This window comes from Callithrix jacchus, chromosome 6 (assembly GCF_049354715.1).
Source record: "Callithrix jacchus isolate 240 chromosome 6, calJac240_pri, whole genome shotgun sequence".
NCBI classification, from domain to species: domain Eukaryota; kingdom Metazoa; phylum Chordata; class Mammalia; order Primates; family Cebidae; genus Callithrix; species Callithrix jacchus.
The window spans coordinates 21520517-21547503 of NC_133507.1; the positions used below are offsets into that span (position 1 = coordinate 21520517).

At 45.8% G+C, this 26987-nt stretch overlaps 1 protein-coding gene, 1 long non-coding RNA gene and 1 other non-coding gene across 5 annotated transcripts in view; 2 read left to right on the plus strand and 1 right to left on the minus strand.

Moving 5' to 3' along the window:
- ST8SIA2 (ST8 alpha-N-acetyl-neuraminide alpha-2,8-sialyltransferase 2) overlaps positions 1-5078 on the plus strand; it is a 76962-nt gene extending 71884 nt beyond the window's left edge. For both annotated transcript variants that reach the window (XM_035303884.3, XM_035303885.3), the window contains exon 6: positions 465-5078. In XM_035303884.3, the coding sequence (XP_035159775.1) occupies positions 465-750 (286 nt within the window). In that variant the 3' untranslated portion in view covers positions 751-5078. The remainder of the gene's footprint in view (positions 1-464) is intronic.
- Positions 1-26987, minus strand: part of LOC118154778 (uncharacterized) — a 174066-nt gene that overhangs the window by 110341 nt on the left and 36738 nt on the right. The window lies entirely within an intron of this gene.
- Positions 6411-9296, plus strand: C6H15orf32 (uncharacterized protein C15orf32). Its single transcript, XR_620720.3, has 3 exons — positions 6411-6470; positions 8441-8798; positions 9201-9296. It is a non-coding gene; the product is annotated as an uncharacterized protein C15orf32 (transcript).

Below are 26987 nucleotides of genomic sequence, written 5' to 3' on the forward strand. Positions count from 1 at the left end.
CCTTTCATGCTACAGCTACACAATGATCAAGTAGTATTGGGATTGTTATGGCCCAAAATCCAAAAATATTGCAAAAAATCATCTAGCTCTTTACAGAAAAAGGTTGCCAACTCCTGCTCGAGCTGTCCGAGGGCCTGAGTTAGAGGCAAGGTGCTGCCCCTGTCCACTCAGGAAGCCTTGGGCAAACCATTTTCATCTCAGAGCTCCATTTCTGTATCTGTCCCCACCACAGGTTTGTGTTGAGAATTTCATAACTCGTGTCTGTGACCGCACCCAGGCTAAGGAGCAGTTCAGTTGCTTCAAGGTGCTTGTCAGTCCTCTGTGGAGGGAACCAGAAATGTGTAGCCTGTGGTTCCTGGAGTGGCAGAAGGCAGGCTGCTGGGGAGGATAGAATTTTCATCTTCCTGGAAAGGAGGACTCACAAACCCATGTTTCTTTTTTTTTTTTCTTTTTCTTTTTTCCAGGTACTGGCTGACCAACAAAGTCCACATCAAAAGACCCACCACTGGCCTCTTGATGTACACCCTGGCCACACGTTTCTGCAACCAAATCTACCTCTACGGCTTCTGGCCCTTTCCACTGGATCAGAACCAGAACCCAGTCAAGTACCACTATTACGACAGCCTCAAGTATGGCTACACCTCCCAGGCCAGCCCCCACACCATGCCCTTGGAGTTTAAGGCCCTCAAGAGCCTACATGAGCAGGGAGCTTTGAAACTGACTGTCGGCCAGTGCGATGGGGCCACGTAAGGTGGGCGCCCTGTGGGACTCAGTGGCTCACATTTCCTGCCAGCTACACCACAGGCAGATGGGAGTCGGGGTGGCACAAACAATAGAACAAGCAGGCTAGTGGTTTTCTTTGTTAAAGTGTAAAACAGTGACCAGAATATATATATCTATACCTGCATATATATATTGACCTGAGTATTTATAACTGTGTGGTGTTCATCTAGCATTAGGCAGATAGGCCACAGGAAGAAGGTGTGGAGAACCCACCTGAACCAGGTTGAGACTCAGTCCATCTTTGGGGGTGGAAGGACTTGACATGACAAGAAGCCAATCCCATGACTTTGGATGACAAACTGCCTCCTGGTTTCGAGGGATCTTTGGGCTCATGGATGAATGGAGAGCCACCTGTTGTCAGCTGCCCCAAGCCTCTGGGTTACATGGATTCGGGGAGAGCCAAGGCCCAGAGGGGACACTTGACCCAGTCTAAAGTGGGTGCTGTTCACGGAGGAGAGGGAGGTTGGACAGTTCGACCGGGCAGAGGATTACAAGGAAACCAAGCAGCAGAGGCCCCATCGGCACAGAGGGCCTCGTTCCACGAACTTAGGGTTTGACTGCCCAAGGGACAAACCACGATCGACTCAAACGTCTCAGACAGACCTCCATGGCTATGAGAGAAGGTTAGAGAAGACACAATGGACAGTTCATATTTTGGCTTAGCAAGAACCACCAAGAACTTCGGGTGACACAAGCAGATGACACTGAAGAGGTGGAATGTTCTGAATCACGTTTTTGAAAAAAATCTAGACCTCCTGCAAGATCTAGGGCCCACTCGACCCTAGAATAAGGCAGGGGAGTGTCTACAATCTAGTTGTGTTTGGTATTTTTTAAAGCAACATGAGTCCACCAAGGAAGAAAAGACCCTGGGATTTCACCTTCTGAGTTAGTTTCCGTCTCACCCTGTTAGAATGTCACATGAGGGACGGTACTGTCCCCTCTGCCAACAGGGAAGCCACCATGAGAGCTTGAAAGGGTGCTGTCAGGATAAATGTCATCCTTCTTAACATACATAGGATTGCCTTTTGGGGTGCCTCACAGAGCCTCAGAGTGTGAGACCTGAAAGAATGTGAAGCATCTAGCTCCAAGTCCCTGCAGCCACCGCTATTTACCTTCTGCATTCTGCACTCCGCAGGACCTCTGCAGCCAGACTGCTGTGTCAATGTCACTTTCTTGTCACTTTCCTACCCTGATGGTCACAGTAGCCCACACCAAACTCCAGCATTGAGGTTTTCAATTCTGCAGGGAGAGGTTCCAACGTCCACCCCACCTCCATGCACCCCCCTCTCCCCAGAAACAATGATTTTAGAATTTTTCAAAATCCCTTTTTCCTCCTATTGAGATTAATAGTACGATTTTAAAAAAGAATGTCCAAAGCCAAATGTGACTCCAAATAGTGGGCATAACCTCCCAGAAAAATCTGGGCTGGATGCCTGCAACTTAGGGGCTGGAATCACAGGTCACACATAGAGAAACATTAGCCGGCTTGATTCATTAGACGTATTCCTTTGCCTGATAAATAACAGTGTTTTAAAATATATTTGAAGGGTAAGTAAAAACCTATCTTGAAGGTGAAGGGAGTTAAGAAAACAATCAAGTCCTGCTCCTAAGCATATGAGACCGGACATAATTAATCAATGCCAGTGCAGAACAGGACCCTGACTCTAAATTAATGGTTGACCGGGAGGGAATGGAGGCAGCAGAACCATTAACCCCACACTCGAACGCTCCAGCCCAAAGCCGTGAGGGTGATGATACATCTCTGCATTTTCCCTTGTTGTTGCTTGAAGTCGGTGATGGGGGATTTACATTATAAAATGAATATTTTACAAAGGAACAGCCCTAATAGCTTCTGTGGGAGCTGAGTGGTTTCGGACTTTTCACAGGCGGTGGAAACAATTTGTATCATATTTTATACGTCTCCAGAGCCTTTCATCTTGAGGATCTCAAAGACCCTAGAAGACATTTAATTTCTAAAGCTTGAAGTGACCTGGGGAGTGGGTAGAATTTCTAGCAGGGGCTTGAGGGATTAACCAAGGCCTTGGATTCCAGAATGTCTCATGGCAAGCGCTGCTGGGAACTCATGTGTCAGTTTCCAGAGTTGGCCCTGAGCTCCGTCCACCAAGCCAGCACCGCACCCTCCCTTGGCAGGAGAGTCAAAGGGCCAGAAGTCTTTGGGAGTCCAGAACATGCTTTCCTTTCCGCCTGTCACAGTCCTGGCTCCTTAAACTGAAGCTGATGTGAGCTGGAGAGCAAGGAGACCTTCCACCCTGCCTTCGGGTTCTCTCTGGAGAAAGGTTGGAGACCCCAGGAAAATCAACAGGTGCACTGTTCCCCCACTCGGCATGAGTCCTGCAGTGCCAAAATGCCTTGGCCATGTGATGGCGGAGCTCCAGGAGCCTTGGCGTTCACTGGCTCATTGTCCTCCTCCATCTGGGCATGCACAGTCAGGGGCCAGTCGTCCTTTCCTGCCCATTCAGAGTTCAATTTGAGCCTCCACTGCTGTTCCTGGTGTGGGCCAGCTGACCTTGGGTGACCCCAGGGAGTCGCACAGCCTGTACCCGGCCCCCAGATCTGCTGCTGTAACTGCAGGGTCACAGGCACCCTGGGAGAATGGGCCTCTAGCCTCAGCCAGCTCTCACTGCTGACAGGCACCCGTCTGTCACCTCCTGCCACCTGTCAGATGCCCAGTCTGCCTGCCATCACCCACCCAAGCACTTCCAACTACATTCTCCCCAAGTCTCAACATGCCCCCATCATTCTCCTACTTCATGGAAGAGGCAGAGCCTTCTGAAATGAGATCTGCCCCTAAAATCTCCTCTTCTTCCTCCACTTTCTGAGGAAACGTTGTCCCCACCAGTTACATTTCCTGTACGCCCTCACTCTCTCTCCTTCACCTCTGTTGCCTCTGCCCATCAGCACACACTCACTCCACCGTGCTGGCCTTTTCCCTCACTTCCTTCTCCACCAGCCCCAGGAAGGGCCTCCAGCACTCACGACTGCCCTCCCTCTTGAGGCCCCTCAGCTTCCCCCAGCTCCTGGCAGCAGTGTCCCAGCGCCGACGCACATCTTACCTCCCAGCTCTCTACGCCACTTGGCTCGGCATCGACTCCTCCTGGACACCCCTGGCCCCACAGCACCCAGAATGCCATGTTCTTGTGTTTCTTCTCCTTTTCCAATCCCTCTCAGCTATGTATATATTTATATATGTATTTATTTATTTATGATTTATTTATTGACACCCCTACTTTGATCAACAAAGAAATCAAGGTAGATCTGACCAGTATTCCCCCTCTTCTCCTTGCCCCACCACATGGACATGCCTTAACTGGCATCCTCTCCTGGATCTGCCTGCACGCTCCATCAGCAGCCTCACATCTGCCTTTAGACCAGGCCGCACCTTTCTAAGCTGCCGCCACCCCAACCCTCTCCTGAGCTCCAGGCTGGGATTGCACCTGCTAGGGGAACACTCACCCCATCTGCTCTCATAGCAGCACCATCAACTCAACATGTCAGAAAGCCAAGTGGATCATCTGTGTCCCTTCCCACAATCCCTCCTTTTTCTACTGAAAGACCCGTGATCCCATCAGCCACCCAGTCTGAGACGCTGACGTCATCTTCGACTCTCCTCCCACGTTCTGCCTTGCTAGTCTTCCCGCTAGCACTAACCTCACCTCTTTGTCATTTGACTATTTCAGCAACAGTCTCACCTCCCAGATTACCTCTGTGCACGCTGACACATTGTCCAGTCCATCCTGACATGCACGGTGATTTTTATCTCCCGTTGCACACAAACATTTAAAGTTCCCCGGCCCATGAACAAATGTACAATTCTCTGTTTTGACATTACAGACCACCAGGTAAGGCCCCGTTCTTCCTTTCCACCCTCCCCTGGCCAGCATAGGAGAGCTGTTTTCCCTGGAAAGGGTGCCTGCGTTTTCCTGTCTCTGTGCCTTTGGTCTTGCTGTTCCCATCCCCTGGAATGCTCCCTTTTCTTCCCTTCAAAGCTCATGCAGAAACCACGTCTTTCATGAAGCCCTCCCTGATCTACCAACCACTGGGATCTCTCCCTCTGCTGAACCACCGTAGCACTTTATTTGTACCTTTCTCATGGCACTTACCATATTCTGCCTTGTATTATAGTTATTTGTGCACTTGTCCTATGACTGTTCTTAGACTGTAAGCTCGCCAAGGGCAGGGACTGTGTTTTGTTCACCTGTATCCATCACAGCACTAGGCGTGGTGCATAGCACACAGCAGTTCCTCAATAAATGTTTGTTGGATTAAATCCTTAATGCTTGTGGAGGGTTTGATAGATAATGAAGTTATTTTGCGTCTATGTCACAGGAACCTCCAAAAAATCATGTGGGTTGGGCCAAAGCAGGATCATTGTGTAGGTCCTAAAACTGGGGCCAGAAACCTGCACGAAGCCTCATAGCTCCCTGGTAGAGTTTCCACCCAGGTCTTCTCATCCTCAGTTCAGGGCTTTTTCTGTCACTTTTGTGGCTGGGTCACTGTAAACTGAAACTGGCCCTATGCAGAGGCCTAGACACAGAGACCTGGCAACCCTCAGCAGGAAGCCCATCAACTCAAGCAAAATCTCACTCCTTTCTGGGAAGGACAAAAGCCATCTGGGTTTTATCAGGCCTGGGCTATAGGACCCCAATAATCATTCCCACTGCTGTTGCTGCAGGGTAGGAAACCATCCTTCCAGATGGCACGGAGACCAACAACTCCAAGAGGCTGCTGCGTGATCAATCTCTTCATGCCTAATTAAGGCTCCCTTCCAGAATGAATGGAAGAGGGATGTTTACGGATGCCAGTCAGATGGGACTCCAGACACACAAACTGCCTCGCGAACATCCCTAATGGCATTCCCCCATGACACTGACAGCCTGCCCCAGCCCCTGTCTCTCACCAACACTACGGATGTCATCTCTTCACATCTTTATCTCCATTCTTTGCTTCCTGTCTTCAGGGCTCTTCCCTTGGCATTCACCAGGACCAGAGTGAGCCCAGGGAGCCAAGTGGCATCCCTTCTCTTGGGTCCCTGAGCCCTGGCCTGGAACGGATTCCTGTGAGATAGCAGGAGAGGAGAGGAGAGGAGTGGGGAGCAGGAGGCACTCTATGCCACCCCCTGTGGAAGCAGAAAATAAACAGGCTTTTGTTCTGGTGGCGGGTCATCCACAACAATGGGATGTTTCCGTGGTTCCATCTAAAAGCAATATCTTAGTTGCTTGGGGCTTTAGGACTGGGCTAGTGTAATTTCTATCCTTCGCAATCCAGGTGATAGGACAATATCCATCACAGTCCACTGAGCCATCCAGCCCCAGATCATGGTTTCTCTAGAATCATCATAGTTGTTTGCAGCCAAAGTTGAATAGAACCACCCAACAAAGAGCACTAAAGGTCCCTTGTGGCCTTGCTCAAGTATTCCTCACCACTTCCCCGGCCACCTTCCCCTAGAACATGGGGGATAGGAAATGGGCTTCCAAGAATTGTGACAGGAAAGACCTCGAGCTCTCCAGCCATGACATTTTTCAGTGTTTAAGAGTGTTCCCCAAAACTGACCCAGCACCAGCTATAAGCAGCTACTCCTTAAGGAATTCATAGAAAATGAGGACCCAATGGTCAAGAAGAGGGAGGACTTCCATGCAACCCACGTGGACCGTAGTGTGATGGGTCCAGTCAGTCACAGGAGTGGTGCAGCCCTCCGTGGAGCATAATGAGGTGAGCTAAGTGGAGATGCTGCAGGAAAACACCCTTTCAATTTGTCTCCAAGTGTCTGTGTTTTCTAAAATGAGGCTGTAATGGTGGAGATGCTGGACAAAGGCAACGAAGGGATGACTGGCCCCTCAGAGTCATATGCTCAAGCGAAGCTGTGTGTTGCAGGGAAGACCACGCTGGGGCAAACTGTTCACATTCTCATTCCGGGGGCCAAGGTGGGCGAGAATAAAACTCGCTGTGATAACAAGAGCGGGGCAGGTTGCTTGGCTGCCTCTTGTGTTCACAAGTGCCCCACATCCAGGCAGGAGCTCTGGAAGGAGTGCCAGATGATCTGAGAGCCTGCCACTCAGGAACTAGAGGGCACAAATGAGACTGCTTCGCTCTGGTATTTTTCCATCTGTAAAGATGGAGAAGACACCTACCAACGTCCTTGATGCAGTTATTGCAAAAATGCAAATACGGGACGAGGTAGAGAGAGGAATCGAGGAGGGGGACTGGGGATGCTCAGTGTTACAAAAGAAATGAAATGTAAGCAGCTGTGAGTTTTCAGGATTCTGCTTGTCCAACATCAGATCACATTGTTGCCCTGCTTAAACCCACAGTGGCTTTCCTTCACCCTTGCAAGAAAATTCCAAGCATCTGACCATGGCTTACAAGACCTTAAGCCCTCTTCCCCCGGCCCCTTTTTATTCCAGTGTCAGGCCCTTTGCACTTGCTCTGCCTCTGCCTGGAGATCTGCTTCCCAGCTCCTTGCCTGCCGCCTCTGCCTCATCTTTCATCCTTCAAATTGAATGTCACCTCCTGGGGAGGCTGCTCCTGGTCTCCCTCAGCTAATTACTTTCTATTATATGACACATTAGCCTGCTAGGTGGTCTTCATAAACTTGCTAAATTATCTCATTTATTTCGTAGTTCTCAACCCCCTAAAAGACCCCAGTGCTCAGGCCACACGCCATACAAATTTAGTCAATATCTCTGGAAGCTGTCATGGACATCTTCCTGGCTCACGGTCAGACTGAGGAACAATGACATGTCTGCTCACTAATTTATGGTCTGCCTGCCCTTCCAGGATCTTCCGGGGGATTTGTTTTCCACAGGGGTCACCTGTGCCCTGGAAGATGGAAGTGGCCATCCTCCAAAGTACTTGTTGATGACTCTGCCTGAGGTGCTGGCAGCAGGCTAGCTATGGGACCATCAGCCTGGCACTCTGATCAGGCACAGACCAGCTTTGAATTTCCCAATGGTGACACTTTACCCCTGCAGCTCCAGATAAATGTCCAGCATTTTTACTCATTAGCTGAGCTAGTGGATGGAATTTTTCCAGTCCCCATTTGACCTGCTCAGAGAATTTCACGACCCTTGCCTTACACAGGAGGCTCATTCCCATCTTGTGCAGGCTTTAGAATCCTACCCTCTAGCCCCACCGCAAAGGCCTTCACCAGTTCAGCTGCACATTGGAACCACTGGAGGAGCATTTAAACCTCCTGAAACCTAGGCCTGGCCTTCAGGGAATCTGATTCCTTGGTCTGGGGTAGGGTCCGGGCATCTCCTGAAGCTCCCCGTGTCACGCAGAGATGTAGCCCCAGCTGGGAACCACTGACCCAGACCAGTTCCCGAACTTCTGTGACCGCTTCCATGGCAGCCCCTCTCAGGCCCCTGATCTGAGGTCTTTCTTTTATTTCTGGCTTCTGGGAGTTTCCCTCCTTGATTCCAAGCTGGGCCATTTTGTCTGATGGGTTTTATTGCCACTGCTGTTTTATGAGTGGCGTCCAGACCTCTGGATTGCTTGCAGTGGGAGGAAAGGCCTGTCAACCATATTCTCTGCCTCCCCTTCCATGCTGTGAGGACAGGGCCTTGAAGCATCTCTGAGCACTAGCACTGTGCCTGGCACAGAGTAGGCACTGAGTAAACACCTGCCGCGTGATTAAAAGACAAGTGTCAATGTTTCAAATGAAGGCTTTCACCCTGCTGACCCCAGAGTGGGAAGGGGTCTCGCCTAGTAGGAAGAGCACCGAGGCTTCCCCAGGAGAAGAAGGAACGGCTCCCACTTTCTCTGTGAGGCCGTGTGTCTGGACCTGTGTGACTTGCTTTCTATAGTAGCCCCGGTTGGGGTATTGTACCCATTTCACAGATCAAACAACCAAGGTTCTCAGGAGTTAAAGACACGTTTAAGATGCCAAAGCTCACAAGTGGCCAGTTTGATGCTGAAGCCAATGTTATTATCACCATCTCAGCGCAAAAGCCATGAAGGCCACTTAATTCTACCAACCGTCAACCATCTTGTCATAAAGACAGAACTCACCCTCCTCTAGCCCAGACTCCCCACAGGCTACTGCTTCACCCTGGCTCCTCCCAATGACAGAGTGGATACAGACCCAGAGCACACCTGTGCAGCAATGCCAATTGTTCAGGTGCTTCCTTCCCAGGTGGTCAAGAGCCATAGCTCTGAGCCCTCCATGTGCCCTGTGCTCCAGCACTGTGGCCAAGGTCCACTCTGATTGGTCAGGGTCCCTCTGTGTTGGCAAATACTTTGCATATCACCCCTGCTCCCAGGCCCTCCAGGCAAGCATCTAGGGGCCAGGTGGCCAATTGGGGCATTTGGACCACTGGGAAGGACACTACAACCTCACTGCATTGGTGTTTCCGTGGCAGTTATATCGGGTAACGGGCTTGCGTCTCTTGTTTTCCATGGACACATCCTTGACCCAAAGCAGTGTAGCTCGTGTGAGTACAGATTGCAAATTCAATTGCAGAAGCATAGAGAGGCACAGGAAGAGGCATCTGTGAGAGTCTGCCAGGACTTGGAATGAGCGAACCATCACCTGGAATACCCTCTGAGAGGCACACAGTGAAGGGCCAGAGGATGACAAAAACAGGAGGATCAGAGGACCAGAGAAGAGCAGGGAATGTTCATTGAGCACTAACTAGAAGCTTTACATGGGCTAGGTCATAGCTACCCATTTGAGGTTGATGTTACTGTTATTCTCACACCCCATAGAGGAGGAAAGTGAAGCAAGAGGCTCATAAACTTGCCCAAGGCCAAAAAACTAGGAAGGGGTTGATCTGGGATTTAAACTCCAGCCGTTGGGTTCCAGAGTGGTGCAGGAAGCCTCTAAGCTTGACCTTGATCTGTTGCCACTAAAGCTAATCAAGGTCATAAAATGGGGATAAATAACAGCAGCTTCAGAGGAGGTGGTGGAGGAAAGAGCAGTCTAGCCAAAGTGCTCAGTGCCATGGCTGACACATGGCAGACACCCAGCTGGAAGGTAGCTAGCTGCTCGAGTCAGGGTGCTGCAGGAGCACAAAGCCAGGCCGACATTAAATGAGGTGCTGACATTAAATTAGGGGTGCAGCCTGCGCTATCGTGATGATCCTAACTGCAGCTTTCAGGTAAAGGGAAACAGAGAAATGTCCCTATTTTGCTCAGGCCTAGAAACTGAGGCCTGAGATCAATTCAAACCCACAGCATTAGACTTCATAGGTGAGTGATCCAGCCAGCTCCACAGTTGCTATCCCCATACTCAGCTCAGCCACGAGCACCTCTCCACCCCCAGCTGTCACCCGGATCCACCCAGTGGAACTGCTCCTACTGCAGCACCAGCGACAGGCTCTGGCTGCAGAGCCCTGGGCCCGTGGCTGCTGCGGCTGCCTTTTGAGTTTGGCAGGTAAGCTGAGCATTCTTCTCTGCACACACCGGGCCACTTGGCTCCGTGTCTGAGGATGAGATGAGAGGCAGCCAGGCTGCTGAGAAAATGTGGAATCACTCTCTGGCAGAGACCAGCCTGGAAGCGAGAAGCAAAACCAACAAAGCAGAGGACAGAGCAAATGAATGAAGAGCAGGAGTGCGAAACGGGCCGCAAATGTGCAGGGCATTGTCCTTGAACGCTACAAGATGCTACCAGCTGACCTAATCAGCACCCTTGCTCCAAGACACTGCCTTAAAATTAAATGTTTGCACCAGGCTGGATTCCTGCAGGGAAGGGGTCTCAGGCCCTCCTTTGCAGCATCAGGGAAAATAGGGGACCTCAGATGGCCCAGGCCCTACCCTTGCCTCCTCAGCTTCCTGACTGAGCAGAGTGGATCCTGCCACTCGATGATCGGTAAAGTGGAAATTAAAAGCTTGCCGGGCTGGGTTGCTCTTGTGATTAAACCAGATAAGGGACCTTAGGTTCTTCACCCACTCAGAGCGTTAGATGCTTGGCAACTCACTGCTTCTCTTCTGGGGCCGCTGTCTCAGGCCAAGGGGCAAGGACTAGGTTGTGGTGAGTTCTGCTGAGTCCCTGCCTAGCTCAGCTTGCCTTCTTCTCTGCTGTTGAAGCAAACAGGCATGGCCTGGCATGCAGTAGGTGCCAATAATGAATGAATGCCTTTTGAATGAAGGGATGAATGCTTTCTAGTTTACTCAAATTACTCATCCGTGGCTACTCAACAAGTGGGCTCCCCAGGCCTCAGTTTCTAGGCCTCAGCAAAATAGGTGCATTTCTGTGTCTCTCTCTGCCTGAGAGCTGCAGTTAGGAGCACAGCAATCGAACAGACAGCACCCTCAATTCAGTATCAGCACCTCATTTACTGTTGGCCTGGCTTTGTGTTCCTACAGCACCCTGAGTCAAGTAGCCAGCCATCACACCTCCCACTTGTTGAGAGTGTCTGCTGTGTGCCAGCCATGGCACTGAGCACTTTGATTAGGCTGCTCGTTCCTCCACTACCCACTGTGAGGCTGGTATTAATTGTCTCTATTTTATGGACAAGGCCTATGGTTTGTCACATGGCTAGTAAGTGGCAGAACAGGGATCAAACTCAGGTTGAAGCTTCCTTCTAGGAATCTCTGCCTCCCTCATCTATACAGCATTTGAAGCCTACTCATATGTTCATTCATTCAACTCCATCTTAGTCAGTTTAGGCTGCTGTAACAAATACACCATCGACTTGGTGACTTAAACAACAAACATTTATTTCTCACTGTTCTGGAAGCTGGAAAGTTCAACATCGAAGTACAAGCAGGTTTGGTTCTTAGTGAGAGCTCGTTTCTTGGCTTGCAGATGGCCATCTTCTTGCCATAGCCTCCCACGGCACAACGCAGAGAGACAGAGGCAAGATCTGGTGTCTTTTCTTATATATAAGGTCACTGATCTCATTCAAGAAAGTTCCACCCTCATGACATAATTATCTCCCCACCTTCTAATACCTCCTAACACTATCACACTGGGGAGCTAGGATTGCAACCTAAGAATTTCAAGGGTACAGGCATCTCTTCACCCATTCATCTAAGAAACCTCAGGGAGTATCCACTAGATATCCTGGCATATGAACAGCCTGTGTTTGTTCCTGTGGAGGCTCGCAGTGCTGTGATGGATGGCGGTGAGAGGGAGCAGACACATGGGAGAGTGCTGCAAGAGCCCGGTGCTATGTAGAGAGAGGGAGCTCAGAGGGAAAGGAGCCCGGAACTCTACTTTGCAGGAGATTACACCAGAGAGGACGCTTCAGGGGAAGCTTCACAGAGGAGAGGGTAGCCTTTGAATTCTTGCTGCTGGTTCTCCAACTCAGTCATGTCAATGGCTTCCTCCTTAACTTACCCATTCTCTCTAGGACTATCTTTACTACTGAAGGGAAGCAAACTTTGAAATAAGCCTTGGGAATGTAGCTCATGTGCCCATGAAGGCAGCTCTCCTTTCCTCTACAGACGCATGGACTGCAGGGGAAGAGTGAAGGCTGGGACACTCTGACCCTCGTACTCCCACACCCAGAGCTTGGCACCCTTCCAGCTCTGGAGCCGTGAGGTTTAGTACACATGCATAGTACACAACCTGCACCAACAAGCCACCCAATAGATCTTAACAAGAATAGGTCAAGAAGAGGACTCCATGTGTGTGCCAAAGAGTATCTACCTCCATTCATTCATCCAGCTTCGCAAACACCACTGAGAGCCAGCAAGGAATCACGCCCTGCCATGGACACTGTAGGACACACAGTCCCTGCCTCAGAAAGCTCGTCTAAGGGGGGAACAATTGTGCACAGTCAATGGCAGAATGAACTACAAAGGAAATGCCAATCCAACTGGGGGCATTCGGAGGATTCACAGAGAAGGTGATAGATGAGCTGGGTCTTGAAGAATGAGTGAGATGTTGATAGTGGGATGTTGACTCTCTGGTCTACCCTTCTGGGAAAGCACCACCGCCGTCCGCAGCAAGGAACAGAAGAAGCACTCAAGCAGCTAGCTACCAACTACTGCCATCCCTGGCCAATTTACAAAAGCCACCAGGGAAATAAGCCCTGCCACCATTGCCCAGCCTCCTCACCAGGTCGTGATGATGCCCCAGGTGAGGCCACCTCAATTCAGGAGGCCCTTGATGTGTGGGTAATGGTCTCAGTCAGGCTAAAGGAGGAAGGAGAGGCAGGTGGTGTCCACACAGTCAGTGTTGAGACCTACAGTCTCACCTTGTTTTTTTCCAACCCAAGCCCAACCCCTCATGCCTTCATTCTCTTTCCTCTGCACCTTCCCCTGAGGTATAACGAGGCCCCAATGCTTCACTCCTAATCATAGTTTTCTTAGTTTGTTTACGGGTCTCCTCATTGTAATACCAGTCACCAGCCCAGCCACTGTGGAAAAGCTGTCGTTTCCTAGGCTTACTGTCAATTGCAGAGGCCATTGAGATGCAGACCAGTTTTCTTCTGGTCTTTCTTGGGGAGGATGGATGTTTCCAGCCACTCTCCTGTGGGAGTCCAACTGAACAGAAATGGGGAGCTGAGGATGAAAGTGGTGGCTGCTCTATACATCACTGAGCTGGGCGAGTGGGGCCAGGCACTGTCTCTAACCACAGCCACCAGCAGGAGGTGGGAGGAAATGGGTGTGTTCTCAGCACCTTCTGCTCCACTTTCAACATCAACCCAGGCCTTGGGTCTCCTCACTCGTGCCCTTGCTCCATGTCTCCCTTCTCTTCATCGCCTCACTTTCTCCTAGTCCTTATAGAACAAGACCCGCTCTCTTGATTTACTTAACACTTTTAATTCTACCAACATAACAGAACTGTGCCCACACATATATAAAAGTGACATTATTCCTCTACAACCTGCTTAAATTATGTCTAAACAAATACATGTTCATTACTTATCCTAATATACACACTTCCTCCAAAATAATAGCTTATCTCATCAAATCTATCCAACAGTGGATTTGGATAAAACTAAATTTGCCTACAGAAAAAGTAGACTTTAGAGAGAGCTGGATGTCTGTGAGTCATGCCTGGCAGCCTGGCATGGAAATCCAAGGTCACTCATAAAAGACACATGAACGTCAGAGCCCAACCCAGAAACCACAGGCTCCTCTGACTACATCCAAGATGGCCCTCCCATCTTCCTGGCACAGAGTCTGCCCCCTCTCATCTCCTCAGCCATGGGCTTCACTGTGCCCAGGCTTCAGATACAGCATCTTCATTTGCCTGCCCATCTTTGCTCATGCTGCCATGATCTCCCCTATCTCATGTTTCCTTGTGATTCTTCTCTCTGACCCCACTCACTAAGTTGACCCCAGAATAGCTGACCCCTGGCTCTTCTCAGGGAGCCTCCAAAGAAATCATTCCTGGGGTAAGCCAGATGGGTAAAGACAGGAATCTCCTGGGCCCGGACCCCTAGGCACTGCATTCCCACCCTGCTGGTGTTAGTGCAGGAGGCAAGGGCATTCAAGCCTCCAAAAAAAAAGAAAAGCTCAGATACAAGGAACCATCTTGATAGTACATAACACTGAAATTGTTTCCTTTCAACCCCAATCTGAGTAGCCATCAACTGATAATGGAAGAGACACATCCCTGTTACCTGATGAAGTCTCTCTTCATATGTGCTCCCTTATCTTGATTGATTTTGTTATAGAAAATAAGATAAAGGCTCAGAGTATAAAATAAGGCTTTGTCCTTTACCTAAAGCCTGCATGGAAGGAGGAGGTGAATGGAATACACACAGGCAGGAGCTGATTGACAATCACACCGCTGAATGCCTCTAAATTATGGGCTTTCTATTATGCCAGGGTACAACCTAAGACCCTGTCTGAGAAGTGCCTTGTGGTCTGCACAGGAGGAGGGGCTTCATGCATCCATGCAGATAAAGGGAAGACAAATTGTATAATTTAGCAAACTCCAAAAAGGCCAGCTGAATAGGATTTGGATAACATTCATTTAAAAGGGGTCAGGATATTTGTCCAGCAAAACATTAAAAAGCTATCATTTCATTATCAGTTCTTCCTCTCCTCACAGGTGCACGTCTATTATGGGGTAAATTCCCTGATTTCAATCATCTCTTCCCCAGCCACAGTCTCATGTGCGTCGGTACTGGGAAGACCATTTTTCCATGTGGGTTATATTTTTCTTTGTTTTCAATTTATTCTGCTTGAGATCATTCTGCTGTTAAGAATCTCTTGTCCAGCAGCAGGGAAAGATAAATGTTTCTTTATCTTACTTATAAGATTATAAATAAGATAATATAGATTATATAGAGAGATATTTTAAAATCTCACTTCTTACTCAAATGCCTATGATTTCCCACCCTCTCTTCCTCAAGCTCTCCTGGCTAAACCTGAGCTAAGTCTTCCCAATTCTCAGAGCAACCTCAGTTGATCCAATTGAAATCTCTGGAGTCTATCTTTTGTCAATTCAAATGTTTCTCTTTCTTACTAAGAAAACATAAGATGGGCCAGGCACAGTAGCTCACGCCTGTAATCCCAGCACCTTGGGAGGCCGAGGTGGGTGGATCACCCAAGGTCAGGAGTTGGAGACCAGCCTGACAAATATGGTCAAACTCTGTCTCTACTAAAAGTACAAAAATTAGCCAGGCATATTGGTAGGCACCTGTAGTCCCAGCTACTTGGGAGGTTGAGGCAGGAGAATCACTTGAACCCAGTAAGCAGAGGTTGCAGTGAGCCAAGATTGCACCACAGCACTCCAGCCCAGACAACAGTGCAAGACTCTGCCTCCAAATATATATATATATGACTACTCATTCTCACCTTTTTTGCATTTTTTTCATTTTATTCTGCAGATATGTTAGTAAGATTCAGTCAAGAAAACAGATACTCCTCCAACTATTTCAAATAAAAAAGGATTTAATGCAGAGAATTAGAGGCTTACCACACTGTTGGATGAAGTAAGAGAATTAAAGTCAGAAAAAACCACTACTAATTTCAGGAAATTACAACATACAGTGACCTCAGGAAACAGCCACTGGAGCCGGTGTCTCTCACTGCCCCAAAGAAAGTAAACTGTAGCGGGAGATCCCAGAAGCCACTGGTGAATTCCCAGGCAGGTCTATGTTTCCTGCTGCCTGGGTGATTCTCTACCCTGCTGCAGGACCTTGGCAGTTCTCCTACTTTTCCAAATCATGCATGGGTGCCTCCCATCAGTGGAGTCCTAATCAGAGTCTTGCTGGTATGGGTTGCCAGGAAATACAGCAGTTCCCAGAATTCAGATTTCGAGCCCCACAAATACAGCAAAGAGCTTTGAAGGGAGTGGCAATGAATGTTAGCTTCCTAAATCCAGTACATCAGGGACCCACAATTCCCTAAGCACTATGTTAGCAGCTTTATATACTATCTGCATTTTTCACAGGAGGCAATGGAGCTCAGCCTTCTTAGATAATTTGTCCAGGGACACACAACCAACCAGGGATCATGGGTCAGATTTCTGAGCCCATGCTCTTTCCACACCACTGCCCTGCTTCAGGCGATAGTCTAGGAAACTTCGACAACCTATCATGTCCTTCCTGTAGTGCATCTCCAAAGGCACTGCCAAGGACAAGTTTCTCCCAATCCAGAGGCAGCAGTTTGGGTGTTCTTATTTCTCAGCATTTCCATGCAGCTGTGTCTCCGCTGTCTAGATGTTCTTTCCCTGATGGTTCTGATGCTGGCAGTGCATGTCTCCCCCACCAGTTTCAACTGAGCCCTAGTTGTCTGGTGCTGTCTGTGAGCATGACGTTTTTTGCCCACTGTCAACCTGACGTTAATCTTCAGTGTAGAGCACAGAGGAGGAGTCCTGGTGAGCCTCTGCTCTGACTTCCCAGGTGCCTCTTCAGAAAGCAGAAAGTCTGCAGACGGCCTTTGAAGGTCTGCTAGTCACCAGTCCTGTCTCTCAGGAAATACTATGGAATCTCCCAGGATCATTATCAACTGCATGGGCCACTGAGATGCAAATCAGCTTTCTCCTTGTCTTTCTCAGGGATGAGAGGAGTTCTCTGTCATTGTCTCATGGAGTCAAACTAGACAGAGGAGAGAGGCTGAGAAGAAAAGCAGTAACAGCTTCATGGGTAACCAAGCCAGGTAACAGGACCCAGTATTCTTTTTATTCTGGCCAGGAGAGAAAAGGACCTTCCTTTACATGAAGAGCAGAGTCTAAGCACCTCATGTCTTCAGCCAGAATCCCACCAAAGTTCCTATAATCTCTAGGAGACTTGGTGTTCCATCCCAAACAAAGGGATAATTCTTACTCACCCTGTCCATGAAAGTTAAAGATGTGTGTAAGCTCTACGTCAGAGCTCACTTTCAACTACAGCAAGAGATGAATGACAGGAAGGAACGCGGCACTCTAAACTGTGAGGTGCTCCCCAATATGCTCTGTCTGTTAAAAAGAAACGTGTGGGGTTGTAGGGGGCAGAGGGGTACTAACAGGAATATCCACCCAGGGTCTACCACCATTTGGAGGTCATGGAAGAGGACAGCAGAGAAGGCCATTCTACAAAGTGATGACTTTTTAAAACTATTTAGTAAGTTGGCATGACAATCATTAAGACTCATGAAAGATAAAACAAGGTGAAATCAAGACCTAACGACACACAACTATGTGATAGTGTTTTATCAGAGCTTATAACCTCACACCCAACAACATAGATCCCAGCAGAGCTCATCTCTGGGTTTATGTAATGTCTGAAATGTCTGAAATGTAACCGACACTTCCGGCTGTGTCAGTTGTTAACTTTGAACTCAGCCTATTTTAAAAGAGCATGCACAATGTGAGCCTCTGGAAGCTGGGACACAAAAGAGGAGCCCTGCCTATTTTTGACTCAGGCACTGCCCTTACCAATCCTGAGAGAGAATGTTGAGAACAACGTGACTTCTATTCTGGAACTGCTATGGGATTTCCCAGGAAAACACTCAATCATAGGCTAGACAAAAACCAAACTTCTTTCTGGATGTTCTAAAGGCAGGAAACTGAATTAGACAGCAAGGAGGACTGTTCTGGATATATATTTCTGTCCCTTGATTCCTATGCATGACACTAGGCACTGCCACCAGGGCTTAACTCAAAAGGCCTTGGCTTTATGCCAGAGGATTAAATAATGTCAAATGTTCTCACACATGCATATTTATGGGGTAGGTCCAAGATGCCTAACACACACCCAGGGTAGACTTAACATTGTTGTGGGTTAACTGAGTCCCGACAATCTTGTAAACATTATACCAGAATTCCGAAGCCTAATCCCAAGAATTAAGCATGGTGTTTGTCCTCCGTTTGGAAAGCAAAACAATAGCACACTTCTACTGGAGACACAGTGAAGCCTGTGAGAGCCTATTTCAGGCAACAACCTCGAAATGCTCTCCATGTCCCAGTACACACCCCTGACATCTCCATTTATGCTGCCATAGTCTCCAGGCAAAATATTAGCTACATTGCAATGCATTTCGGGAAATCAGGTTTTTTATGACTATGAGGACAAACTTGGCTTCCATCAAGCTTTAAATCAGAGCATCTAAACTGGAAAAGAAGAAGTCAAATATCCTTGTTAGTAGATGACGTAACATCATATTTAGAAAAATCTGAAGACTTCCCCAAAAAACTGTTAGAATGGATAAACGAGTTCAGTAAAGTGATTTTTCAAGTTACAAAATTGGCATACAAAAATTAGTAGCATTTCTATACCCCAACAGTGAACAATCTGAAAAATAAATCAAAAAAGCAATTCCATTTACAATAGCTACAAAAATAGTATAATAAAATCTGTAGGAATACATTTAACCAAAGAGGTGAAAGATCTCTATAATAAAAAGTATAAAACATGATTTAAAAAAAAAGTAGAAAAGGACACTCACAAGAATTGAAAGATATCCCATGCTCATGGATTGCAAGAATTAATATTGTTAAAAAGTCCATACTTCTAAAGCAATCTACAGATTCAGTATAATCCCCATTAAGATACCAATGACATTCTTCACAGAAATAGAAAAAAATTCTAATATTCATATGGAACCACAAAAGACCTGAATAGCCAAAGGATCCTAATCAAAAAGAACAAAGCTGGAAGCATCACACTACTTGACTTTAAAATTTACTACAAACTATAGTAACAAAAACAGCATGGTACTAACGTAAAAACAACATATAGATGAATTGAGCAAAATAGAGAATTCAGAAATAAGCCCACACATTTACAGCCAAAACATTTTTTACAAAGGTGCCAAGACTATGCATTAGGGAAAGGACAAATCTCTTCAATAAATGGTGCTGAGAAAACTGGCTATCGATATGCAAAAGAATGAAACTAGACCCGTGTTTCTCACCATATACAAAAAATCAAATCAAAATGGATTAAAAACTTAAATATAAGACCTGAAAGTATAAAATTACTAGAAGAAAACATTGGGGAAACACTTCAAGACATTAGCCAGGACAAAATTTTTTTGCGTCTAAGACCTTGAAAGCACAGGCAACCAAAGCAAAAATAAACAAATGAGATTATATCAAGCTAAGAAGTTTCTGGCCTGGTTCAGTGGCTCACTTCTGTAATTCCAGCACTTTGGAAGGCTGAGGCAAGAGGATTACCTGAGGCCAGGAGTTCAAGACCAGCCTAGGCAACATAGTGAAACTCCCATCTCTACAAAAAATAGAAAAAGTTAGCTGGGCGTGGTGGCATGTGCCTATAGTCCTAGTTACTCGGGGGGCTAAGGTGAGAGAACAGCTTGAGCTGGGGAAGTTGAGGCTGCAGAGAGCCATGATCATACCACTGCACTCTAACCTGGGCGACAGAGCAAGGCCCTGTCTAAAAAAATAAAATTAAAAAGTAAGTAAATTTTTAAAAAGCTCCTGCACAGCAAAGGAAACAATCAACAGAGTAAAGAGATAGCCTAGAATATATAAAAAATTTATATACACCAGAATATATAAGGAATGCAAACAACACCATAGTAAAAAACAAATAATTCTATTAAAATATGTGGTATATATACACAATGGAATGTTTGCTGAATAGACATTTTTCAAAATAAGACAGAAATGACTGACGGGCATATCAAAAACTGTTCAGCCAGAATGGTGGTGCACACACTCCTATAGTCCTACCCACTCAGGAGACGGAGGAAGGAAAATCACTTGAGCCCAGGAGTTCAAGATTACAAGTGAGCTGTGACTGCGCCACTCCACTCCAGCCTGGGCAACAGAGTGAGACCCTCTCTCAAAAAGAAAAAATGCTCAATATCACTAAATAAGGGAAATGCAAATCAAAACCATAATGAGATATTGTCTCACCCCAATTAACACAGCTATTATCAAAAAGACAAAAAATAACAAAAGCTAGTAAGGATGCAGAGAACGAGGAATGCTAGCACACTGTTGGTGGGAATGTAAATCAGTACATCCATTATGGAAAACAGTATGGAGGTTCCTCAAAAAACCAAAAATAAACCTACCATATGATCCAGCAATCCCACTGCTGGGGACATAGCCAAAAGAAAGGAAGTTAGTATATCAAAGAGATAGCTGCATGCCCATGTTTATTGTAGCACTATTCACAATAGCTAAGATACGGCATCAACCTAAGTGTCTATGACATATGAACGGATAAAGAAAATGTGGTATGTATACACAACGAAATGATACTCAGCTATAAAAAAGAATGAAATCTTGTCATTTGCAGCAACATGGATGGAACTGAAGGTTATGTGTTAAAATAATCCAGGCACAGAAAGGGAAGTGTCACATGTTCTTACATGTTACATGTGGGAAGTTAAAAAGTGGAGGGAGAGAGCAAAATGATGATGACCTGAGGCTGGGAAGGGCGGGGACGAGGGAGGAATGAAGAGAGGTTGATTAAAGGGTATGAAAATGCAGTTAGATAGAAGAAACCAATTCTAGTGTCAATAGCACAGTAGGGTTACTGTAGTTAATAATAATTTATTACATATTTCAAAATAGCTAGGAGAGAAGATTTGGAATGTTCCCAACACAAAGAAAAGGTAAGTGTTTGAAGTGATAGATATTCTGATTACTTGATTTTATCATTACACAGCACATATATGTACCAAATATCACATGTACCCTATAAATAGGTACAATTATGTCTCAGTTCAAAAAACACACACACACGCCTGTAATCCCAGCACTTTGGGAGGCCAAGGCAGGTGGATCACGAGGTCAAGAGATCGAGACCATCCTGGTCAACATGGTGAAACCCCATCTCTACTAAAAATACAAAAAATTAGCTGGGCACAGTGGCGCATGCCTGTAGTCCCAGCTACTCAGGAGGCTGAGGCAGGAGAATTGCCTGAACCCAGGAGGCAGAGGTAGCGGTGAGCCGAGATCGTGCCATTGCACTCCAGCCTGGGTAACAAGAGTGAAACTCCGTCTCAAAAAAAAAACATATGCACAAATATATATGAAATAAAGCAGGTTCTACCACTGTTCTTGGATTGGCTAAATTGTTGTAACTCTGCAGATATTACACATCTAAAAAAATAAGTTATTTTAACATGAAAGAAACTCTTAAACATTAAACAACATTATGCCTCTTCTAAGTTGAAAAAGTCCATGACTAAGCCACAGTAGACTATTCTTTCGTATTCTAAGACTTATGGTACCAGAGTCACAGTACAACTGTTTCAGGTTTTGAGGGCATGTTTGGTGGATAACTTTCTGTTCCAGATGGTAAGAAAGAAAACGACCTTTCTACTTTCAATAATCCTCTTCTATGAAGCTTCCTTCAATGGACCATGATCTGTCATCTATAAAAATGCTTCAAAACTAAGAAATATGTTTATCACCCTCACTAATGAGGAGGAATATAGGGTGAATTTAAAAATGGGGTTTTTTTTCCTTCATGAATAGCAGTGGTACAGAACTGTTTCAAGTTTCAAGTAAATACAATTTAAAATGATAAGATATATTAGGATTCCAGTCATAGTCACCCAACAAAAAAGCAAGTTTCCTAAGAATTGTAAGAACAGGACTGTATAAAGATGGGGATGGAAAGCATCCACTTACTCTACTTCCTCCAGAACCCCCATTAAAATGATGAAGAGGAATACAAATCCACTGGCACATAAAGAATTGGAGAGAAAACAAGAAGAGACATTTGGAAGATAAAAAGCAGATGGATGAGTGGGAACTGATTTGGCTCCATTGGTAAGCTGGCTTCAGGGAAAGGTGGCACCAGGTGTCCATGAATGTGAGGATCAAGATGAGGATACAGAAAAACTGATTAAAAGACTTTAAAGGAGCAATTAGATCCTCAGGTTGCCTCTCCCCTCAACTGGAAGATGGCTTCTCATACACCCAACCTTGGAAAGTCTAAAGCCAAAAAACTGTGGACACCAGGGAAAGTTACAGAACAAGAGCACCAACTAAAACAGGGGCTGAATCACTATGTGCATACTGAACGCTGATAGAGCCCCCACTGCCATCCCGACTCTATCCTTCTTCCTCATCTCAGCTGATAGAGCCCCCACTGCCATCCCGACTCTATCCTTCTTCCTCATCTCAGCTGATAGAGCCCCCACTGCCATCCCGACTCTATCCTTCTTCCTCATCTCAGCTGATAGAGCCCCCACTGCCATCCCGACTCTATCCTTCTTCCTCATCTCAGCTGATAGAGCCCCCACTGCCATCCCGACTCTATCCTTCTTCCTCATCTCAGCTGATAGAGCCCCCACTGCCATCCCGACTCTATCCTTCTTCCTCATCTCAGCTGATAGAGCCCCCACTGCCATCCCGACTCTATCCTTCTTCCTCATCTCAGCTGATAGAGCCCCCACTGCCATCCCGACTCTATCCTTCTTCCTCATCTCAGCTGATAGAGCCCCCACTGCCATCCCGACTCTATCCTTCTTCCTCATCTCAGCTTCCAGAACATTGGTTTCCAGGACTCCTCTTCTTGGTAAGGAATTAGAAGAGACTTTTTTTAAAAGGCTTCTGAGCAGCTCCAGAGGAAAAACCATTAAGATACTGACACCAGGAGCCAGCCAGATCACTGTCTACTGAAGCTCATAGTAAAAAAATTAAAATTAAATTAAAAATAAAGCTTGTGGTAAAGGCAACAGTGGTTAATAAGCATTCCATTTGCAATCCCCCATTTCCCAACCCACTTTCAGTTAGGTGGAGCCTACCTGTAACTTGATATGACCAACTGACAGTAGGCAGAAGTGGCATGTACTGAAACACGTACGAACCAGCATACAGTTGTCTGGCCGTCCATTCCCCTGCCGAGGTACCCAAAGAGACTGCATGGTCCAGATGAAGCAGCTACATACTGACAGAATCTCCATGAACCTGGGCCCCTGAGTGTGAAGGAGAGTTCTACAGAAAACATCACAGGGTAGGCTGCGTGAGAAACTAACCTTCATTTTGTTAAACCACTGAGAACTGGTTGTTGTGGTTGTTGTTTTTCAAAACATAAGTCTAGTCTCTCCTAGCTAATACAAAACCACAAACACACAGAATTTTTAATCACCATTTTGGTGTATAGTGTTAAATAAGTACTCAAGGATCACCAGAGTTCTAAAAAAAAAAAAGCCTCTAATATAAAAAATAGAGGCTAGAACAAATCAAAGATGGAAGCTTGGAAGAACAAAGATTAATCAAGAGAAGATTACACATTGAGATTAAACATCTCAGTGAAGTAAAAGAAGGATTTCACTCAAGAGACATGACCAAAAATGCTTGAAAGAAGAAAATTGCACTCACAGAACAAAACAGAGCTCTTGGAATTAAAAACATAATAGAAAAAAATAAAATTCCATAGAAACACTTGAAAAAATTGAGGGATTCTCCCAGAAAATAGGGCAAAAAGACCAAGAACAATATAGGAGGTCTGTCATCCAAATAATTGTAGTTTCAAAAGAAGGTGGAAAAAACTAAAGGGGAAAAATAGTTATCAAATAACTGAAAAAAATTATCCAGAACACAAATAAACTAGATTTTAATTTTTAAAAAATATCTCACCAAGTGTCTAGCAAAATGGATAAAAATAGACCAATATACCTTGTATCTGGGAATATGGCAGGAGAAGTTTTCTGAAGACGACTAAAAGTGCTAGATAAAATATTTAAAACATCTTAAAAATACTAATGGGAGTGTAAATGAATGTCCCTTCCAAAATGTAAATGAAAGCAGAAATCTAGGGAGGTGAATTGAGCACCGACATCAGTTTTGACCAAAGGCATTGCCAAACTGAGTGAAATTAAGTTTTCCTTTTGTGAGATAACATTATGTCACCAGGATAGAGAGGTCTACAAAGAAACCCATTCCATAAAGTTTGCATTTATACCCAAGGGTCTGCAAGGACAGGTGCTCTGGCATTCAACAAAGCAGGGGATAAAAATCTAGAAGTCCTCTTGGAGCAGTCATGACCAAAAGCTGGCATTTATGTAAATTTTCAACCCAGATGTGCATCACCCACAGGGTCCAAAATAAACTTGAAGCTATAAATGTAGCTGAAAGTGATCCTGGGCTGGTCAGGCCCCCCACAAAAGCCAGAGCGAGCATTCTCCAGAGGAAGACACTTTCATACTAGTCCATAAAAGATTTCTCACAAATAAGTTTTCCAGAAAATGAGCAGCACAATGTCAAAAATAACCGAGCAGTGCTCACTTTGTCAGCATATGCACCGAAATGAAACAATACAGAAAAAAAACAGCATGTTCCTTGTACTAATATGTTAAACAAACAGTTACTCTGTCAGCCATCAGTTCTCCTCCAAGGTATTTAATCAAGAGTAATGGAAACATATGTTCTCACAACAACTTGTACATGAACATTCATAGCAGCGTTACTCCTAATAACCCCAAACTGGAAACGATCCACATCATTATCAACAGGAGGATGAATAATTAAATTGTGAAACAGTAATACAATATTACTCAGCAATGAAAAGGAACAAACTATTCATAGGCAAATGAATTTAGATTTTCTTCCACCCTCCAGATCTTTGCTGCCTTCAAAACTGAGTGTGAGAGAGTAGAAAAGGAAAGGAAGACTCTGTTTTTCTCTCTCCTAGCTCCATTTTCTCCTCTTATCCCTCTAGCCATGGTAGATGTCACCTCTAACTGGCCACTTAACAATTCTAGCTGCTGGCTTCTGGGAACTCAGAAGTGACCCTTCAGAGATGTTCTCTGTTAGGGTCTCATTATCTTTCTATTTGAACTTCTTGGGCAAAGTCCCTTTCGAGGCACCTCCAGGCCAAGTCTCCTCCTCACAGCCATTTGACTCAGAGGAAATTCACAACATTGCCTCCCAGCAGCCCTGGTTCTCCCAGCCCTGGTGTCTCAGCCTGAAAAACTGTCTGTAGATCTGAGATGTGTCAGATCCCAGGCTGCTGTGCCCTCAATTCCAAGGATGCCTCTCCAGCTTTCCAGGTCACCCTTGCAATGGCTTCTCTCACTTCTTTTGCTTCCCCTCCCCTGCAGTGCATGGATTAGGGCTATGTTTTAGTAGCAGATCATATCACATACTAGCAACTCTCTCCCCCAATATCCTCTCTTTCCAGTCACCAATTTCGATGGTTTTACACCAAGATGGGTGACAGCCTAAGGGGTCAGGGCACTGGTTTTAGGTCATCCCCTTTGCAGGTCCTGCATAGATGCTTAGCAAGCTTCGAAATGTGAAGGTACACGCCTGCAGTGATTTAGATCTTGGCCTTGGTCATCTTGCCTAAAGAGAAGCAGAGTCTCGTTTCAAAATGCTGTTACGGTGACAGTTTAGAAAGGTCAGACAATCTCAGAAGTCATATTTCTTAGAGCTCAATCTCTAAGGTACCAGAAAATAGATATTTGGTAACTTAAGAGCCATGATTATAGCTGATTAAAACTTAAGAGAACTGCAAGAAATGTGGGCCACATCTTGGCAATCTGAAACTAGATAAATTCCATTATCTGCCACTGCCCTCTGGTTTACAACCACATTAAAATCAGAATTCCAGATTAGCAGCATCTGTGTTTTCGTGACATTGAATGGTCTGTCACTAGAACTCTTTCCTAGCCAGGAAGTAAAACTTCACAGCAATGGACAGATGGAGTTAGGAGTTTTTTTACTCCTATATAATACTAGAGGCTCTCTAGTGTTAGAGTGATGTGAAAGCTGAAATGCCCTTCTTCAGTCATTAACAGGTTTTTAAATAGTGCCCAGGCTTCTTAAGGTCAATTGCTGAACTTACTGAATCATAGTTTGAAAAATAGTGTTGCTGGAAGGGACCCTGGACGCATTCTTGTCTGAATTGGATAAGTGGGGAGCACATACATGCTCAGACCCCATATTCATGGCAAGCATTAATTCATCTCACCACCCTGCCTCTGAGCCTAGCCTCAGCAGTACCCACCATGGCAAGATGCCATGAGGGATAAAATCTATTTGCCATCACCAGTTCTACCTAGTTCCTTTATTTGATTGGTGAAGAACATGATTATATCTTGTTCCTGTCATATCATAGCAGAGTGCTCGAGGTCATGCTGCTGGTTAGTAACAAAGTGCTCTTTCAACCACCCCACCCTGAATTAATGGGAAAAGGAGTCTCTTACTTACCTTTTGCCCATCCCTCCCATCAAGTCTTTTCAAAAACTGAAGCTTTGTTCTAGTTGTAAATGTGACCAGATGCCATTTTACCAGAGTCTCTCCTGACCCACAGTGTTCCTGCTCTTCCATCCTGGGATCTTCCCCAAGAAGTATCAAATCAAGTTCAAATGCCTTTGCATGGACTACTTAACTCTCGGTTTCTAGAGCCTCCAGAACCATAGCAAAAAGTCAAATATTATGCTTCCAAGTTAAAAGGCTGAACATATTCTTGGAAAAGTGAAAATGGAATACTTACAAATACCATATCATAGAGCACTAAACTTCTGGAGCTGGTTACATTTAAGGTCTTGAGTCTAGAAGGAACCAGATAGTTAACCAAAAAACTATCCATTCAGATGCTCAGCATCTTTCTGAATTTTTTTTTCTGACAAATTTGCCTACCTCTGTCCAAAATGGAAAGTGCTTGTGGGTTGGAGGTGACCGGGAATGCAGATGTAAAGAAACAGCACATTCTATTCCTGGATTGCATATTACTATTCCATATGGGGGGGCGAGCCAAAACATATGGCATTCCATCTGCAGGATGGGTCTGGCTGGGTCCCATGAATGGCTTCTAATGCAAGTAGATTCAGCCTGATTTGGTCTGCCTCCAAAGGAGAAGAAAAGCCAGTGATTCAAATATTGTGTAAAACCATTGAAATTAATGGCACAAAACAAGACTCATTTGTAT